The sequence below is a fragment of the Piliocolobus tephrosceles genome, chromosome 8 (genome assembly GCF_002776525.5).
Source record: "Piliocolobus tephrosceles isolate RC106 chromosome 8, ASM277652v3, whole genome shotgun sequence".
Taxonomy (NCBI): domain Eukaryota; kingdom Metazoa; phylum Chordata; class Mammalia; order Primates; family Cercopithecidae; genus Piliocolobus; species Piliocolobus tephrosceles.
Genome location: NC_045441.1, coordinates 145,337,052 through 145,351,092, shown reverse-complemented (window position 1 = coordinate 145,351,092; position 14,041 = coordinate 145,337,052). Strand labels below are relative to the sequence as shown.

The 14,041-nt window shown below is 56.7% G+C and overlaps 1 protein-coding gene across 1 annotated transcript in view; it reads left to right on the top strand.

Moving 5' to 3' along the window:
- Window positions 1-13,315: 13,315 nt before the first annotated feature.
- MNX1 (motor neuron and pancreas homeobox 1) overlaps window positions 13,316-14,041 on the top strand; it is a 6,349-nt gene continuing 5,623 nt past the window's right edge. Inside the window, exon 1 of the mRNA XM_026447025.1 lies at window positions 13,316-14,005. Within this exon, the coding sequence (XP_026302810.1) occupies window positions 13,656-14,005 (350 nt within the window). The 5' untranslated portion in view covers window positions 13,316-13,655. The remainder of the gene's footprint in view (window positions 14,006-14,041) is intronic.

Sequence of the window (14,041 nt, the reverse complement as noted above, 5' to 3'; positions counted from 1 at the left end):
GGGGAATGGGAAGGTATTAGAGGGCACCGACTTCTAGTTCTAAGATGAATAAACTCTGGAGACTGTAGTTAATACTGTATTGTATACTTGAAATTTACTGAGATATTTCAATGTTCTCACCACAAAAAAAGAAAAAGGTAACTATGTGAGATTAACTAACTTGATTGTGATAATCATTTCATTATATGTACATCAAATCATCACACTGTATACCTTAAATATACAGAATTTTATTTGTCAGTTATACTTTAACAGAGCTGGTTTAAAAAAAAAAAAACCACTCTCTCCTTTTCCCCTATTTGTTATGATTTGTGTTTTTCTGGTTACATTTCTGTAGTTTGTCTTTTGGCTTTTAAATTTTTATCTTTATTGTGTTTATGTTTAACAATTGCCTACCAGTAGTTGGGAAATATTTCCTTATGTAACTTGGTTATATTAGGGTATGAAATGAAGCTGATCTTCCCTGAGGTTTTTCTGTCTTCGTTCTCTCCCCCTCAGTCCCACAGCTTTATAACCTCTCCGTTTGTCCCAGCCGCCTCCTGCCTTGGGATGTCATTAGTTTGCGTATTTTGCGCCTGTGTCCTGATGCCTGACTGTAAGCTGCCTGGGAAGGTGCTCCAAGTAGACAGGTGGTTGGAGCCAACTCCTGTAGACACGGAAAGGGGCTGAGCTGGTAGTGTGGCCAGAGTTCTCATCAGAAATGTGCAAACTTCATCCTGCCTACAGGATGCAAATTATCTCTGTGTACAAGATAATGGTTTAATAAAATGACGAACCAGGGCCACAAGCGAGACATCATCCTGTTGCACAGAACAGAAAAATGGAAGATTTCAGGCTGTTTCCCATGCATCCCCATGTCCTTTTCCCTTTGAAAGACTCTGGGAAACACACTTCATGACACACCCCATCATGCGGAAACAGCAGGCTTTAAGTCTGACTTCCCAGAGCACTGCTTCCTTCCCCACTCCGGTGTCTGTGTACAGGATTTGCTCATGTTCTCTGGTTTTTCACATGTGCACACTCTCCTCCTCCAAAGAGGCATTCAGTTCCTTGAGCACAGAGAGGGCATTTTAAGCCACCTCCTTATCCTTCAGTATCAAGTGGGTCACACAAAGCACTTGCTGGACCACGTTAAATAGCCTCGTCAGAGCCTTGAGATTAGAAGAGTGCAGGCCAGTGTCACTCACAGCAGGGGGAGGGGCCGCCTCACATGCCCAGCAGGTGTGGCCTCAGGGAGCGCTCACTCGCTCAAGTCTGGCAGGTCACCCTTGGGCTGGCCTCTTAGGCTATGTCTCCGATCATGTTCAGACGGAGTGGAGAGATGGGAAGAAAGCCAATGATTTTCCCAGGGTGGACCAGGGGCTGCTGGGGGAGGAGGGGGCGGCTGGGCCGATTTCTGCAGATTTCAGCCATCTAGTGTTCTCTAATCGCCAAGGACTCTTTTTCCCCTTTAACCTGTCCGTAGACAATACTAGCTAACATTCAGTAAGAGAAGATGAGCCAATGTTGAATTTCCCCCCAGATGGACTCGGGTCACACAGGAAGATGGTCAGCTGTTGAGCTCCTGCTGGGAATGGCCAGCCTGCGGTGGCAGTGCTGGAGATTTCTGAGGAATCCCTGACCTTCTGCTAGACCGCAGTGCCCTTCCCTCCCCTTCCATCTTAGCCAGAGGCCCTGAAGGAATGGCTGCTAGCTTCAGTTGACCTGAAATTCTCCTCTCCCCTCAAAAAATGCCATTGTGTAACAGCAGGCATTCTCCCCGGAGGGACAATTTCTAGAAGGGGCGCTACTCCGGCCACAGGACCCTCGGCAAGGCGCAGCTTCTTTCCCCTTTCCGACCTGGCCTCTAGGTCCAGATTTAAAACGGTAAAATTCTTCGCAAGGCCTGCCAGTCCCATCCCTGCCTGCAAAGAGCAAAGCTATGGACCAGGAAGGAACCTTCCGGGATTGAAGGGAAGGGCTCCCTCCTCCCCTGGCCAGGGGAGGCTGCCCGGGGAGGAGCTGGGGGCAGGTTCAGGACTCCCAGTGAATCTCACCTCCCCTCCTTTTATGACGCGGGTCTTGGGGAAAACGGGGGTCTCCTTGCTCTGGGAAGAAACCCAAGGTGATGGCGCGCTTGGTATTCCGGGGAGCCCTTTCCATTCTAGGAGTCTTAGGCCTGGAAGGATCAGCTGCTTAGAAATTCACTCAGTAGACAGGTTTCTCCTTGCAGGGAGGGCGAGGCTGAGGCGCACCCAAGACCCTGGCGGAAGGAAAACCGCCCCGCCGACTCTCGCAGCCAGGAAAAGGCCACGGCTTCCAGCCACTGCGGCCGGGGTTGGGGTGGCAGGGCCCGGCAGCGATGCGGCCAGGGGAAGCCGCCGTCCCCAGCTAGGAAAACGCGGGGCTAGGCAGCCCGGAGGGAACCGGAGAGTGGGCCGGGTGCTGATGCCCCCACGCCCCAGACCCTGGGCCGACGAGCGCACACGCTGAGTTGGGGGGCACCGCGCAAGACCCGCGGGGACACGGTGCTCACCCGCAGCAGGAACGGACGGCGGCCGGGGCCCCTCCCAGTGGCCCTCTTCCCTCGGGCCAGGCGGGGCCGCCAGGGCACCTGTGGCCAGGCCTGCGGGCGCAGCTTAGGGCTGGGGCGGAGGGCGGGGCTCGGCACCGGGTGGGCGCGCAGATGCGGAGCAGCGGGTGCAGGCACAACGCGCAGCCCCGTAAATCAGCCCGGGAGGAATCCGTGACTTCGTCAATTAATTAAGGAAAGGTGGGGCACCCCCTCCCGTTTAAGCCAAAATCGGGCCGACAGGTGGGAGGGCTGTGGGGGTGGGGGACTGGGCGCAGCCCAGGTGCCCGCGCAGCGCAGCCCGCAAAAGCAAAGGTGCGCCCCTCGGTGCAGGGCTGCTCAGGCGCCTGCGGAGAGGTCGAGGGGGCTGTCGAGAGGAGGCACGGTCTCTTAAAAATTGATTTTAAAGTCTTGTAGGGCAGCAAGAAGGGAGGGGGTGGGACCGACGTGCCCCTGTAGGGGAGCCTGGCCTGGCGCCCCTCTTGGCCTGCACCCCCGAACCAAGACCAGGCCCAGGCCCGCCGGGCTCTCCCTGCGCAGATCCGCCTGGGGAGGTGAACCGCGGAGGGGCACGGGCCAGCCATCCCTCTGAGGTGCGAGCGAGGCCGACGGGCAGGCTGGGGAGTCACCGCTGTCCTCGCCCGCAGCTGGAAACGCAGCGCAGCGCAGGTGTCTCATAGGAACGCGGCGGCTGGGCCCCTTTGCTGGGTCTTCTTATCCCCGAACCACTGGGCTGAGACCAAGTCTTAAACAGAAAGAATTCCAAGTAAAGGCCCAAGCCAGACACTACAGGCTGCCCGACCCTTGACCCCGGGCAGCGGGAGGCGCCTGCCGGAGCCCCTGCGAGGGTCCCGCGCGGTGCCCACCTGCCCCAGGAAGGAGCTGCGAAGAGGCCGGGTGGCGCATCCTGGCCAGATGTTTAAGACAGATGAGGAACGAGTAGTTAAAACCCACATTATATAGTTCTGTCGGGTATAAAATTGCATGTGCTGACCCATATATTCTAACTGGAAACGGACTCAAGTCACTTAAAATATTGCAACGTCGATAGGACTAATTAATTGGAAATAAGAAACGAAAGAATACAATTAAACGAGAAGAGAATCATTTTCTAATTTAATAGAGGGACATTTATAAAGATCACAAGCTAAAAGGCATCGAATGATTCTATCGACATTCTGTTAAATCAGCCCCCGCAGCCTGCGTGGGGAGGAGGGCTTCAGGAGTGCCGAGTCCTGGGCCGGGGTGCAGTGGCAGCCTGGAGTAGCTGCTGCTACGAACCGAACGTTTGCGCCCATCGGACGCGCCCTTTCCGCAGAATTTACCCTTTTCAACCGGAAGCTCAGACCCAGCTACTCAGACCGCCCCAGCCGGGAGAATCCTGCCTCCCTGCCCGGGAGTTCCCGGTTCGCAGATATATTACAACAAAATTACTAATTGGAAAATGAAATTGTCAATAAAGCATACCCCCCGCATATACAATATCCTTAAATATTAAGATATTTTATTAGACCCATTTCCTAACAATAATTTATTGCAGTAAAACAGACACTGCAGGTCCCCTTAAATTGTCTTTTCATAATGAATAAATTTAAGGGGGCTAATTAATATATAAACTAGCCCAATTTGTCAAGTTGATTTGTATTTTAGTTAATTGTGAAAGTAATTACCACATGGTCAAATTAACAGCTTTCTGGAAATGACCAAGCCTGAGGTTTTATTTCCTTCCTGGGTGAAGAAAATTCATTTTTCCAAGCTCTTGATGTGATGAATAAAAGTCATAAATCTGCGTGATTGGTGCAGGCAGAGTCTAAATGGCTTCATATTTCATTTTAGGTTTAATAGAAATATTCATGCTCTGTTTTAATGAAATTAAATTGAAGGGGGATGGGGCCGGGAGGTGGCGGTGGCCGGGGGCTTAAAGAGACAACGCACATTTTCCTTCCCCGCCCCTGAGCCAGGGCGTTGGGGTCACCTCCGCCGGCGGGGGATCGGCTCACTCCTGCCAGCGGAAGCCGAGGGATGCCTGTGAGGGCCCTTCCTGCAGCCGCTCACCTGAAGCCCAGGTGAAGCCAGCTACTGGAACCTCAGCCCAGGTGCCCTCGGGCGCCCCCAGCTCCCTCCCACGAGCGAGCATGTGAAGTCACCGAGCAAAGTAGGGGTCTGCGCTGGGTGCGGGTTTGATCCCCTTTTGCGTGTCCCCCAAGCTCAGGCCCGCGCTGCCCAGGGCGGGGTCCCAGGGTCCTGCACTCTTCCCCTTAGGTCGCCTCGTGGGGACGCGTAGGAGAGATGCGTGGCCACGGACACTTCGCGGTTCCCAGCTCCCTCCCTCATGCCCTCGCTCTCCACCGCCCTGCGACCTCCAGCTAAGCTCCGCCTCGCGTGGAAACTGTCCCCGACCGAGCCCAGACGCCAGGGCGGGAGCCTTGGAGCCATATGGCTGAGCTGCACAGACGCTGCTCCGCCTGCAGAGAAAGAGAAGTTTCCAGACTCAGTTATGTGCATCCGGGTCGTGGTGCTGGGAGTTAAGCAGGACCACACTGTCAGCCGCTCTGTGAAGCTCGCGGGAGGCCCGAGGTCCGTCGGGGCGTCCCTCGGCTCCAGGACTCCAGGACTGTCCTAGCCCGGCCGGGCCCCTTAATGGAGCTGATCTGTGACTTGTTGATTTCCCCTGAGCAAATAAGGCTTTGATGCAGTTCCAGCAAGAGTGGTTAGCTGATGAATTGACAAAAACTAATCAGCTTTATTGGGAAACAGGTTAAGGGCACGGGCGTGCCAATAAGTCTCAGCCTGACCCCCTCGTCCATTAGCTCAGGCAGGCTGATTAGAGTAAGAAGACCCTCTCGCAGTTTGCGCTGAAATCGCTTCCATAAGCTCACCATTATTAGCAGTCGATGCGAGCAGCTCATTTAGAGAAGACATCGCAGGCACGCCACATCTATCATCCGGGTTTATGGATCATTATCTCATTTACAGAATGTCGCAGGGTAATATGTTTTTGGCAATAGGCTTGGCCCCGCGCCTGGGCTGGCCGCTCTCTTTTTAGCAGCGTCCCCGGGACCTCCTTCCCCAGCGCCCGATCTGGAACTCCGCGTGGACGTTTCTCAGGCGGGAAGGGAGGACTGGAAGCCACCCTACACGTGCGCTCTCGCACGCGCGCACCCAGGGCGCACACTCCTGACACGCTCGCCCACGCGCTCGCCGCAGTCTGGCGTGCCCGGCTGTGAGCCCCGAGGGCCGGCGCGGCAAGCGCCCCTCCAGCAAGCCCCTAGCTCGGAGCCCAGTGTTAGGAGTTGCTCCAACCTCGGAGCCCGGTGAGAGTTCGGGGTTCTGCTCGGTCATCCGCATACCCCAAACTTGGGTGGCAGCGCAGGTGGCCAGGTGCGTCCCAAGCGGCGCGCGGGGTGCGCTTACCTGCTCCTGAGGGCGGCGGCCTCACCGCTCAGGCGTCAGCCCGCTAGGCCGCGGAGGCCTGGGTGTCCCGGTACCGTCTGTCCCTAGGAAAGCCCCTCTCTACCCTCCTGGCTCCCGGCCCAGCGGGCCTGACCTTCCCTCCCCTGGGCGTGCCGCTCCCCTCCTCCCGGGCTGCGGCTCCGGGGGCCCAGATGCGCCCAGGCGCCGGGAGTGGGCCACCTGTTCCGCCGGGTAATTATTTTAATGTAAGGGGCCCAGAGTCACGGGGTTCGCGCCTCTAGCAGCGACAGAAGGCGGCCGGACTGAGGAACCTGCTCCAGCCTTTCAATGGAATTTCCCAGATGGGCCGAGGGGAAGCCGGGGCGGGTCACCAGGGGCCCTTTAACGCGTTCATTAGCCAAATTATCTTGCCCGCAGCACAAGGCCCGGGAGACTGCGGGGAGGGTGGGAGCAGGGGGCTGGAGGGTCTTTCTCCCTCCCACCTCGGTCTCTGCAGAAACAGCGGAGAGGGGCCTGTGTGCAGAAGATAAAAGACCCAGCCGGCCCGGCTGTTGCAAAAAAGGATCCTAGTGTGCGTTTCTGCTGCAAACACGACTCCCCGCAGTTGTTCCACCGGGAGGAGCCCAGCCCAGTCAAAGGCCAAGTGGGAAAAGAAATTATTAGAATTATGCAACAAGGAGGTTATAATATAATAACTAATGCCATCAACCCCGATTATGGACGCAGCCCTGGTCTACAGGGCTTGCAGTTAGAGCCGGTGGCACTCTTTGTGCCGGGGTCCTCAGCCGGTTTGCCCCTCTGTAAGGCAGAGGGCGGCCCAGGCTGCTCCCAGGTGTGGTGTAAGCACTGGCTGAGGCTGCAGGAGAAGGCCGCTGAAACCACTGAGCATCTGGGGCCTCCTCGCAGGGATGGGCACTCTAGGAGCTTGGGAACTGCCTAGAGTCCATCTTAACTCTGCCCCCACCCCACACACCCTTACTCTGTGTGTGACGGTGGCTTTTCCATGCCCACATTCTCTCTGGTAAAATATTCCCAGTTCAAATGGTGAGGTGGGCAGCAGGTTCTTTTTTTCAGGTAGGGTCTTGCTCTGTGGCCCAGGCTGGAGTGCCATGGTGCAGTCCTAGCTCACTGCGGCCTCACCTCTACCCCTGGGCTCAAGTGATTCTCCTGTCCCAGCCTCCCAAGTAGCTGGGACCACAGGCACGTGCCACTGCACCAGCTAAGCAGCGGGTTCTTAACAGATTAGCTTCCCAACCCAGTTAGAAAGCAAAGGGGAGAGAGACGGGGTGCAGAGAGAAAAGCTGCCCTAGAAAAGGGGAAGAGTGGGAAGAATGCGAGGCAAACCTGCCAGGTCCTACCTGCATATAGAGCCCCTCCCAGGTGGGCCCCCAATCCGGGACACGAACACTGCTGGGGGTGGGGAGGGCTCTGCAGGCCTTGAATGTGTGCACCTGTGAGAAGAAGCTTGGGCAGGGTTGCAAGTGGTGAAATTGACCACAGATACCATTTGCCCATCCTGGGGAATCCCCCCTCCCACTGCCACAGCTCTAGAAAGTGGCCTAAGAGGAGGTCTTCCCTCTCTCTTTCTCTCTCTCTCTCTACCCCTCTCTCAGCCACCAGCAGCTGCAGCTTTTGCCACCTCAGCAACTACTAAATAGACCAATTAGCGCAGACTTCCTGCCATTATCGAACATGGACTTGGACATTAGTGCGCCACTATTCAGTCATAATTTCGAGTCAGAACGCGCTAAAAAAATTGACGCACTGAAGCGTTCAAATGTCCCTGAGCCACATCTGGGTGTGTATTTGTGCTTCTTCCCTGTTTCACCGCACCCAGCAGCCTGCAGGGCAGTAGTCCCCATCCAGGTGCGATGGACGCCACCTTCTGTGACTCCTGAGTTGTATGTTGTCTGCGTTGTTCCGGCGCTGCAGAGCTGCTGCCATCTGTCAGTATAACCCTCTCCTCCTCCTGCTGGAGTGGGTGGGGGGAACAGGTGGGTTCTAAAGGGGTGCCTGGGCACCCAGGCCAATGCTACCAGAGAGCAGTGTGGAGTATTTGGAAAGAGTGTTGATTCCGAAACGTATTTTCCATGGAGGCTGGAGGCTGGGCTCTGGTAAGGTGTGCAGGCAGTGTTCTCAGCCTTGCCGTAAAGATCTCTTTGCAAGACTCAGGCAGCACTGTGGCCCACAGGCCGCTGTCTATCTGGAGCATAGTTCTGTTGCAGCACATTCTGGAGAAAGTCTAGCTTATGCATGTGTTTGGAGTCTACCTTGTTTCTGCCAACAGTCTGCAGAGGGCCCTGCATGAATCTGGAATAAAATAAAACAAAATAAAATGTTTGTAGTAAACAAAAAAAGACTCTAGAGAAGGTTTTCATTTCTGTGGAGGGTTGTTATTCCCCCAAAACAATGAAAGGGGCTCAAAGGAGCCTCCCCTCCTTCTTTCCCAAGAAGCTTCGAAGAGGCTGGAAAGGATTTCACCTCCTGTGTCAGAAGGAGACCTGGGCCAGCAGCTGAGCCCAGGGTGGCCAGGCCTGTCCCTTCCCTTCAGGGTCCAGGGAAGCTAGGAGGCTGCCCAAGGTCTGGAAGGAAGCAGAGATTTTTGTCTCTGGAGGAAATTTCTAAAAATAGAAGGCCCCTGGTCACTGAATTTGACTAATTTAAATCCTGTGGCATCTCCCTAAGTTCTCACCAAGCCCCCTGGTAGGGGCTGGTTGTTTGCAGCCAGGGCTGGGCCCAGAGGAGAGGGTCAAGCCAGTGACTCGGGGGTGTTCTGGGTCTCACATTCCCAGTGAAGCCTGGGTGGTGCTGGCCATGCGAAAGGAGTTGGGGTGAGGGTGCCCTCTAAAATGGCAACAGGAAATCCAGGTTGCAGGGAGAGGCTGAGGAGGGGCTGAGGGAGAACACCCACACAGCGGAGCACACAGCAGGCCTGGGCCCACCTCAGGCCCCGCCTCGGTTTGAGGGTTTGAGCTGCCGGTCTTTGGGTTGCTACTCCTGAGCCCACCCTTTCCAGACTCCTTTAAGGCCCAGCTCCCAGGGGTCATAGAGGAGGTCAGCAGATCAAAGGACAGCACTAATGACTCGATGCCTTTGGCCCCGTGGCTCTGAAGGGGTTGGGGTGGGTGGGGGGACCTGAGCAGATGTCCCCAGCTCCGGTGACCCTAGGCCCTCTCCACAGATCCTCCTTCCCTCTGAGCTCCAGGGAGGTGGGAGCATCCCCCACAGTTCCTGCCCTGGCCCTCCGGGCTCCCACTCCAGCCTTACTAAGCTACTTCCTGTGCCAGAGGCCAGTCTCATCTCAAACACATGCTTAGGTCCCGACCTCTGGCCAGTTACATGGCATCTTCATGCCTGTTTCCTGAAGAAAGCCTTGGAAGTTTACATTGAAACGGAACTGCGTGAGTCCCTGAAGACCACATGGCTTCAGCAAGACGGGACTAATGTGCCTGGGCCCCTCTGCAGCCAAATCCTCTCTGTTGGCCCTGGGCTTCAGTTTTAGAAACGCAAGATCTGCCCCCTGCTTCAGCCACTGAGTGCCCTTCCAGGCACCTGCTCCATTTCACGTGGAAAAAAGCAATATCTAAATGATAAATAAACGCATGACACTTGCCTCGCATCTTGTGAATATGTGAATGTACAGGTTTCCCCCCAATCCTCACAGGTTCCCAGTTGCGTGTGTCAGTCCAGATGTAAATAGACACAGACTACAACAGCGTTTTCTTTTGCAATGGTTTGTAGAAATCACCATCTCCTTCCCAAGTAGTGGAAGGAAGGGCAGCTGCAGGCACTCTTTAATTCCTTAACAGGAGGCCTGTAGAAAGCAGGCACCTGTGCCGGGCAGGGAGGAGCTACGGTGGGAGCCAGCTGGTTAGGGTGCACCAGGCCTTCTCTGCCTGTCTTGAGAAACCAAGAGTTCTAGGGAGAAGTCTCCAGGGCTGAGTTCTGCCCCTGGGACCGCTGGAGAGAAAACTCACTGGAGACTCAGGTTTGGGAGCACTGCTAGGATCAGACCTTTGATCTCTCTTTGTGGCCCTTCCCAAGACCCAAGCCCAGCTCCAGTCTGCCCCAAAGCCAGCTGGTCTGGATCAATACAGATACTGGGAACAGGAAGAGACCCAGCAGGCTCCACCTCACACGTTGTAAACCACACAAAGATCTACACTTCCCAGATAGCGCCCTCTCTCCCCCACACCTGCCTCTCTCCACGCAACTTTACAGAGAGCCTCCACTTTATATAACGTATTCTTAAATATAAGTATTTAATTTAAGGATCATTTTAAGGCCCTGTAGCACCTTAGAGTCCATTTGGTCTAACCCCTGCTTCTGTAGACAAAGAAACAAATCCATCAAGAAAAGGAGCTTCAGACTCCTGAAATGGCACCTCAGCTAGAGGGGCGGTCCGGACAGGACGCAGGGCTGCTATGCTAGGCCTCCTCGGACAGCCTTGCACAGCCCCACAGGCGGTACAGACACCTGAAGGACCTGCACACATGTCCTGTCTGTGTTTTCAGGAAGGTGTCCTCAGCAGGTCTCAGGCAGAATAGAAATATGAGACAGGGTGTGAAGGGGTTTTGGACCACGGTTACCGCAGAACAAAAAGGGGTGAAATGAATTTCTCTAGGAGTTACAAAAACAAAAAGCCAGAAAACACCCATTGTGATTTTGTTGAGGGAGATGGCTGATGTCATGAGTCCAGACTACACACCCCATCACCAACTAAAATGACCCTGGCAGTGGGTATTCTCGGCTGGAGAGAGGAACAGCATCCTCTCCGAGGTCCATCCTGGGAGATTTCTTCTGCAGCCACTCCCTTCCCCCAGCTTCCTACATCATTGACCTCAGGACCAAGCAACCTGCCCCCAGCAGATGGGGGTGATGAGATGAGAAAGGCAAGTCAGTCTTGGCACCAAACCCCTGGAGGAGGAGGAGGCCAAGGCTGTGTTCTCTACCCTGGGGAGGCAGAGTCACAGCCTGGGCTTCCTGCCTGGGACAGGTGGCTAAGAGTCTCTGGTCTCCTTTACAAGCCTTCCCCCACCCCAAAAAGGAACAGATGGGATGGGGACTCGGGGCTGAGTGCACCTGAGAGCTTCGAGGGCAGCAGGTGAGAATAGTGTGGCCTCTGCAGTCAGACCTGGTTCCACTCCCAGCTGTAAGGCTGAACTGCCTGCTGGGAACAAGGATCCCAAACTCTCTAAACCTGTACTCTAGAAAATGGAGATGATAGGCCGGGTGCGGTCGCTCACACCTGTAATCCCAGCACTTTGGGAGGCCGAAGTGGGTGGATCACCTGAGGTCGGGAGTTTGAGACCAGCCTGACCAACATGGTGAAACCCTATCTCTACTAAAAATACAAAAATTAGCCTGGCCTGGTGGCACATGCCTGTAATCTCAGCTACTGGGGAGACTGAGGCAGAAGAATCGCTTGAACCTGGGAGATGGAGGTTGCAGTGAGCCATGATTGTGCCACTGCACTCCAGCCTGGGCAACAAGAACAAAACTCCATCTCAAAAAAAAAAAAAAAAGAGAGAAAGAAAAGAAAGAAAGAAAAAAAAAAGAAAACGGAGATGATAAAAATCTTCCTTCTAGTGTCAGAGTGAAGATCAAAGATGAGAATTCTAGAAAGCACGTAGCACATAGTAGGTGTTCAAGAAATGTGAGTGTTTCCCTCTCTCCACTTGGAGGCAGAAGTGCATTTCTGTCACCACAAAGACATCTAAAGGCACGACAAACTCCGTGTGAATACCGGGGATTTCTTTTTCCCAGTGGTCGCTCTGCAAAGCTAGATCACATTTACTCCAAGTTGCTGTTATTCATCCATTGCCATCCTCCTAACCTTCCAACCAGTCCTGTGCATCTGGGAACTACCCTGTGTTATAATGAAAAAGATATCACTCATGCCAACAAAGTCACTGTCATCAACTCTCGCCTAGGTAAAAAGCCTTTTGAAGAGAAGTGGCAAGGTCTCTCTATTTGCCTTTTTAAAAATCCCTCTTGTAGCAACCTGGCCTGCTAATTTTGAAGTTTACCTGGCACTGAGTTTCTCTTTGGCTCTCTCCCCTCTCCACAGCCCCTTCCGGTCCTTTATTCACCTCTCACCTGCATAGGAAGCCCTGGAACCTGGAACTCCCTCCCGGTTCTCACGCTTGCTGGGGAAGATAACTGGGTCTAATGGCGCTATTGACAAAGCCTGGTGTTGATGCCGCTTGACTTCCCGACCCCTGTGTTGATTCTTTCAGCTTCAAAAACGTCCTTGGAAGTGGTTTTACTGTAAATATTTGAAGTGTGCGTGTGGGGGAGGGGTGAGATCTGGGTGCTCACTCCTTGCCTCACTCACTCACGGGAAGCCCTTTTCCTGTCCACTTCCCAGGAGGCCCCGGCAGCAGGAGACCGTCTTTCCCCGCTCCTGCCCGGGGACTGGCCGGGGGTCACAGCGGCAGGGCTTCCGAAGGATGACGGGCCCTACGGGTTTTTCAGGGCCGAGGTGTGTGGGCCTCGACTCCCGCAAGCCCACGGGCATCCCTCGGCAGCGAGGAAGAGCTTTGTCACCGAGGACCCGCTCCACTGAGCAAGCACGTGGGCGACGTCTGCAAGCCGACTTTGGTCCTGCAGGCCAGGGCGCCCATATCTGCCGTCTCCGCCTTGACTGTGGCAGGGGCTCCCAGCGAGGATTCGTGGAGGCCAAACTCACACTCACATGCGCGTTTACACCCCCACGTCCCCGCACACACACCTGAAAATGCGGGGCCTTCCCAGTGCAGATAAGGTTCGACCTGCGGAGCTTTGGCCACGGGACAAAACCCTCCCCTGCTGCGCCCTGGAGACCCGGGAGCAGGGAGGGCTTGGGAAACACCACGGTCTTCAGTGCGCTGCCGTCGCCTCGCAGAGCGGCCAGGTCTGCGCTCAGCATGGGCGCTCAGGAGCGTGGAACCACCGTGCTCCGCGAGGCAGACGTGGACCCACGCCAGCGCCCACAAGGAGGCCGGAAAGGACGCCCGCAGCTGGCTCCAGGGACCAACCAAGTCCGGAGGGGGCCAGGTGTCTCGGGAACGGGTCTTGGGCCGCCGCGGGGCTCTCCAGGGCCCCGGGGGTTGCCAGTGCCCGCCGTCCGGCTCCGCACCCAGGGAAGGGCGGGCAGAGGCCCCAGTTTGCGCCTCGGAGTATCCACTCCCCCGCGGTGTCCCCGCCCGCCAGCGCCGCGCAACAGCCCGGGGTGCTTAGGACCTCGCGGCGCGGGGCGGGGCGGCGGGCGGCCGGGACGGTGACAGGTGCGCCCCTCGGCCAATGGCGGAGCCCGCGGCCCTCCCCGGGCCCCCGCTGCGCGCGCCAATCGGAGGCCGCGCTGAGCTTCAAGTGCGCGGAGGGGCGCGGGTCCCCAGCACGGCGCCAGCGGCCTCGGCGCGGTCGCCTAAGGGCTGGAGCGCAGAGAGCCGGGCTCCCCGGCCCGGACGCGGGGAAGCACTCGCGTGGAAGTTTGTGCGAGCGCGGCCCGGGGCGGGGCCCGCACGGAGGAGGCGCCGGGACCATGGTCACCCTCGGCTGAGTTTCCGGCGGCGACTTTGATTATTGGCAAATAACCACCATAACAATACCGAGACCCCGGGCTTGCACCGCACGCGCTGACTCCGCGACGCCGCACACGGCCACGTCGCCCGCCACCCGGCCCTGAGCACCAACCCCAAACGAGCCGATGGAAAAATCCAAAAATTTCCGCATCGACGCCCTGCTGGCGGTGGACCCCCCGCGAGCCGCCCCTGCGCAGAGCGCGCCGCTGGCCTTGGTCACGTCCCTCGCTGCCGCCGCATCTGGCACCGGAGGTGGCGGGGGCGGCGGCGGGGCGAGCGGCGGGACAAGCGGCAGCTGCAGCCCCGCGTCCTCGGAGCCGCCGGCTGCGCCCGCCGACCGCCTGCGCGCCGAGAGCCCGTCGCCGCCGCGCCTTTTGGCCGCGCACTGCGCGCTGCTGCCCAAGCCGGGATTCCTGGGCGCGGGCGGCGGCACGGGCGGCGGGCACGGGGGCCCCCACCACCACGCTCACCCGGGCGCAGCGGCCGCTGCCGCCGCTGCCGCCGCCGCCGC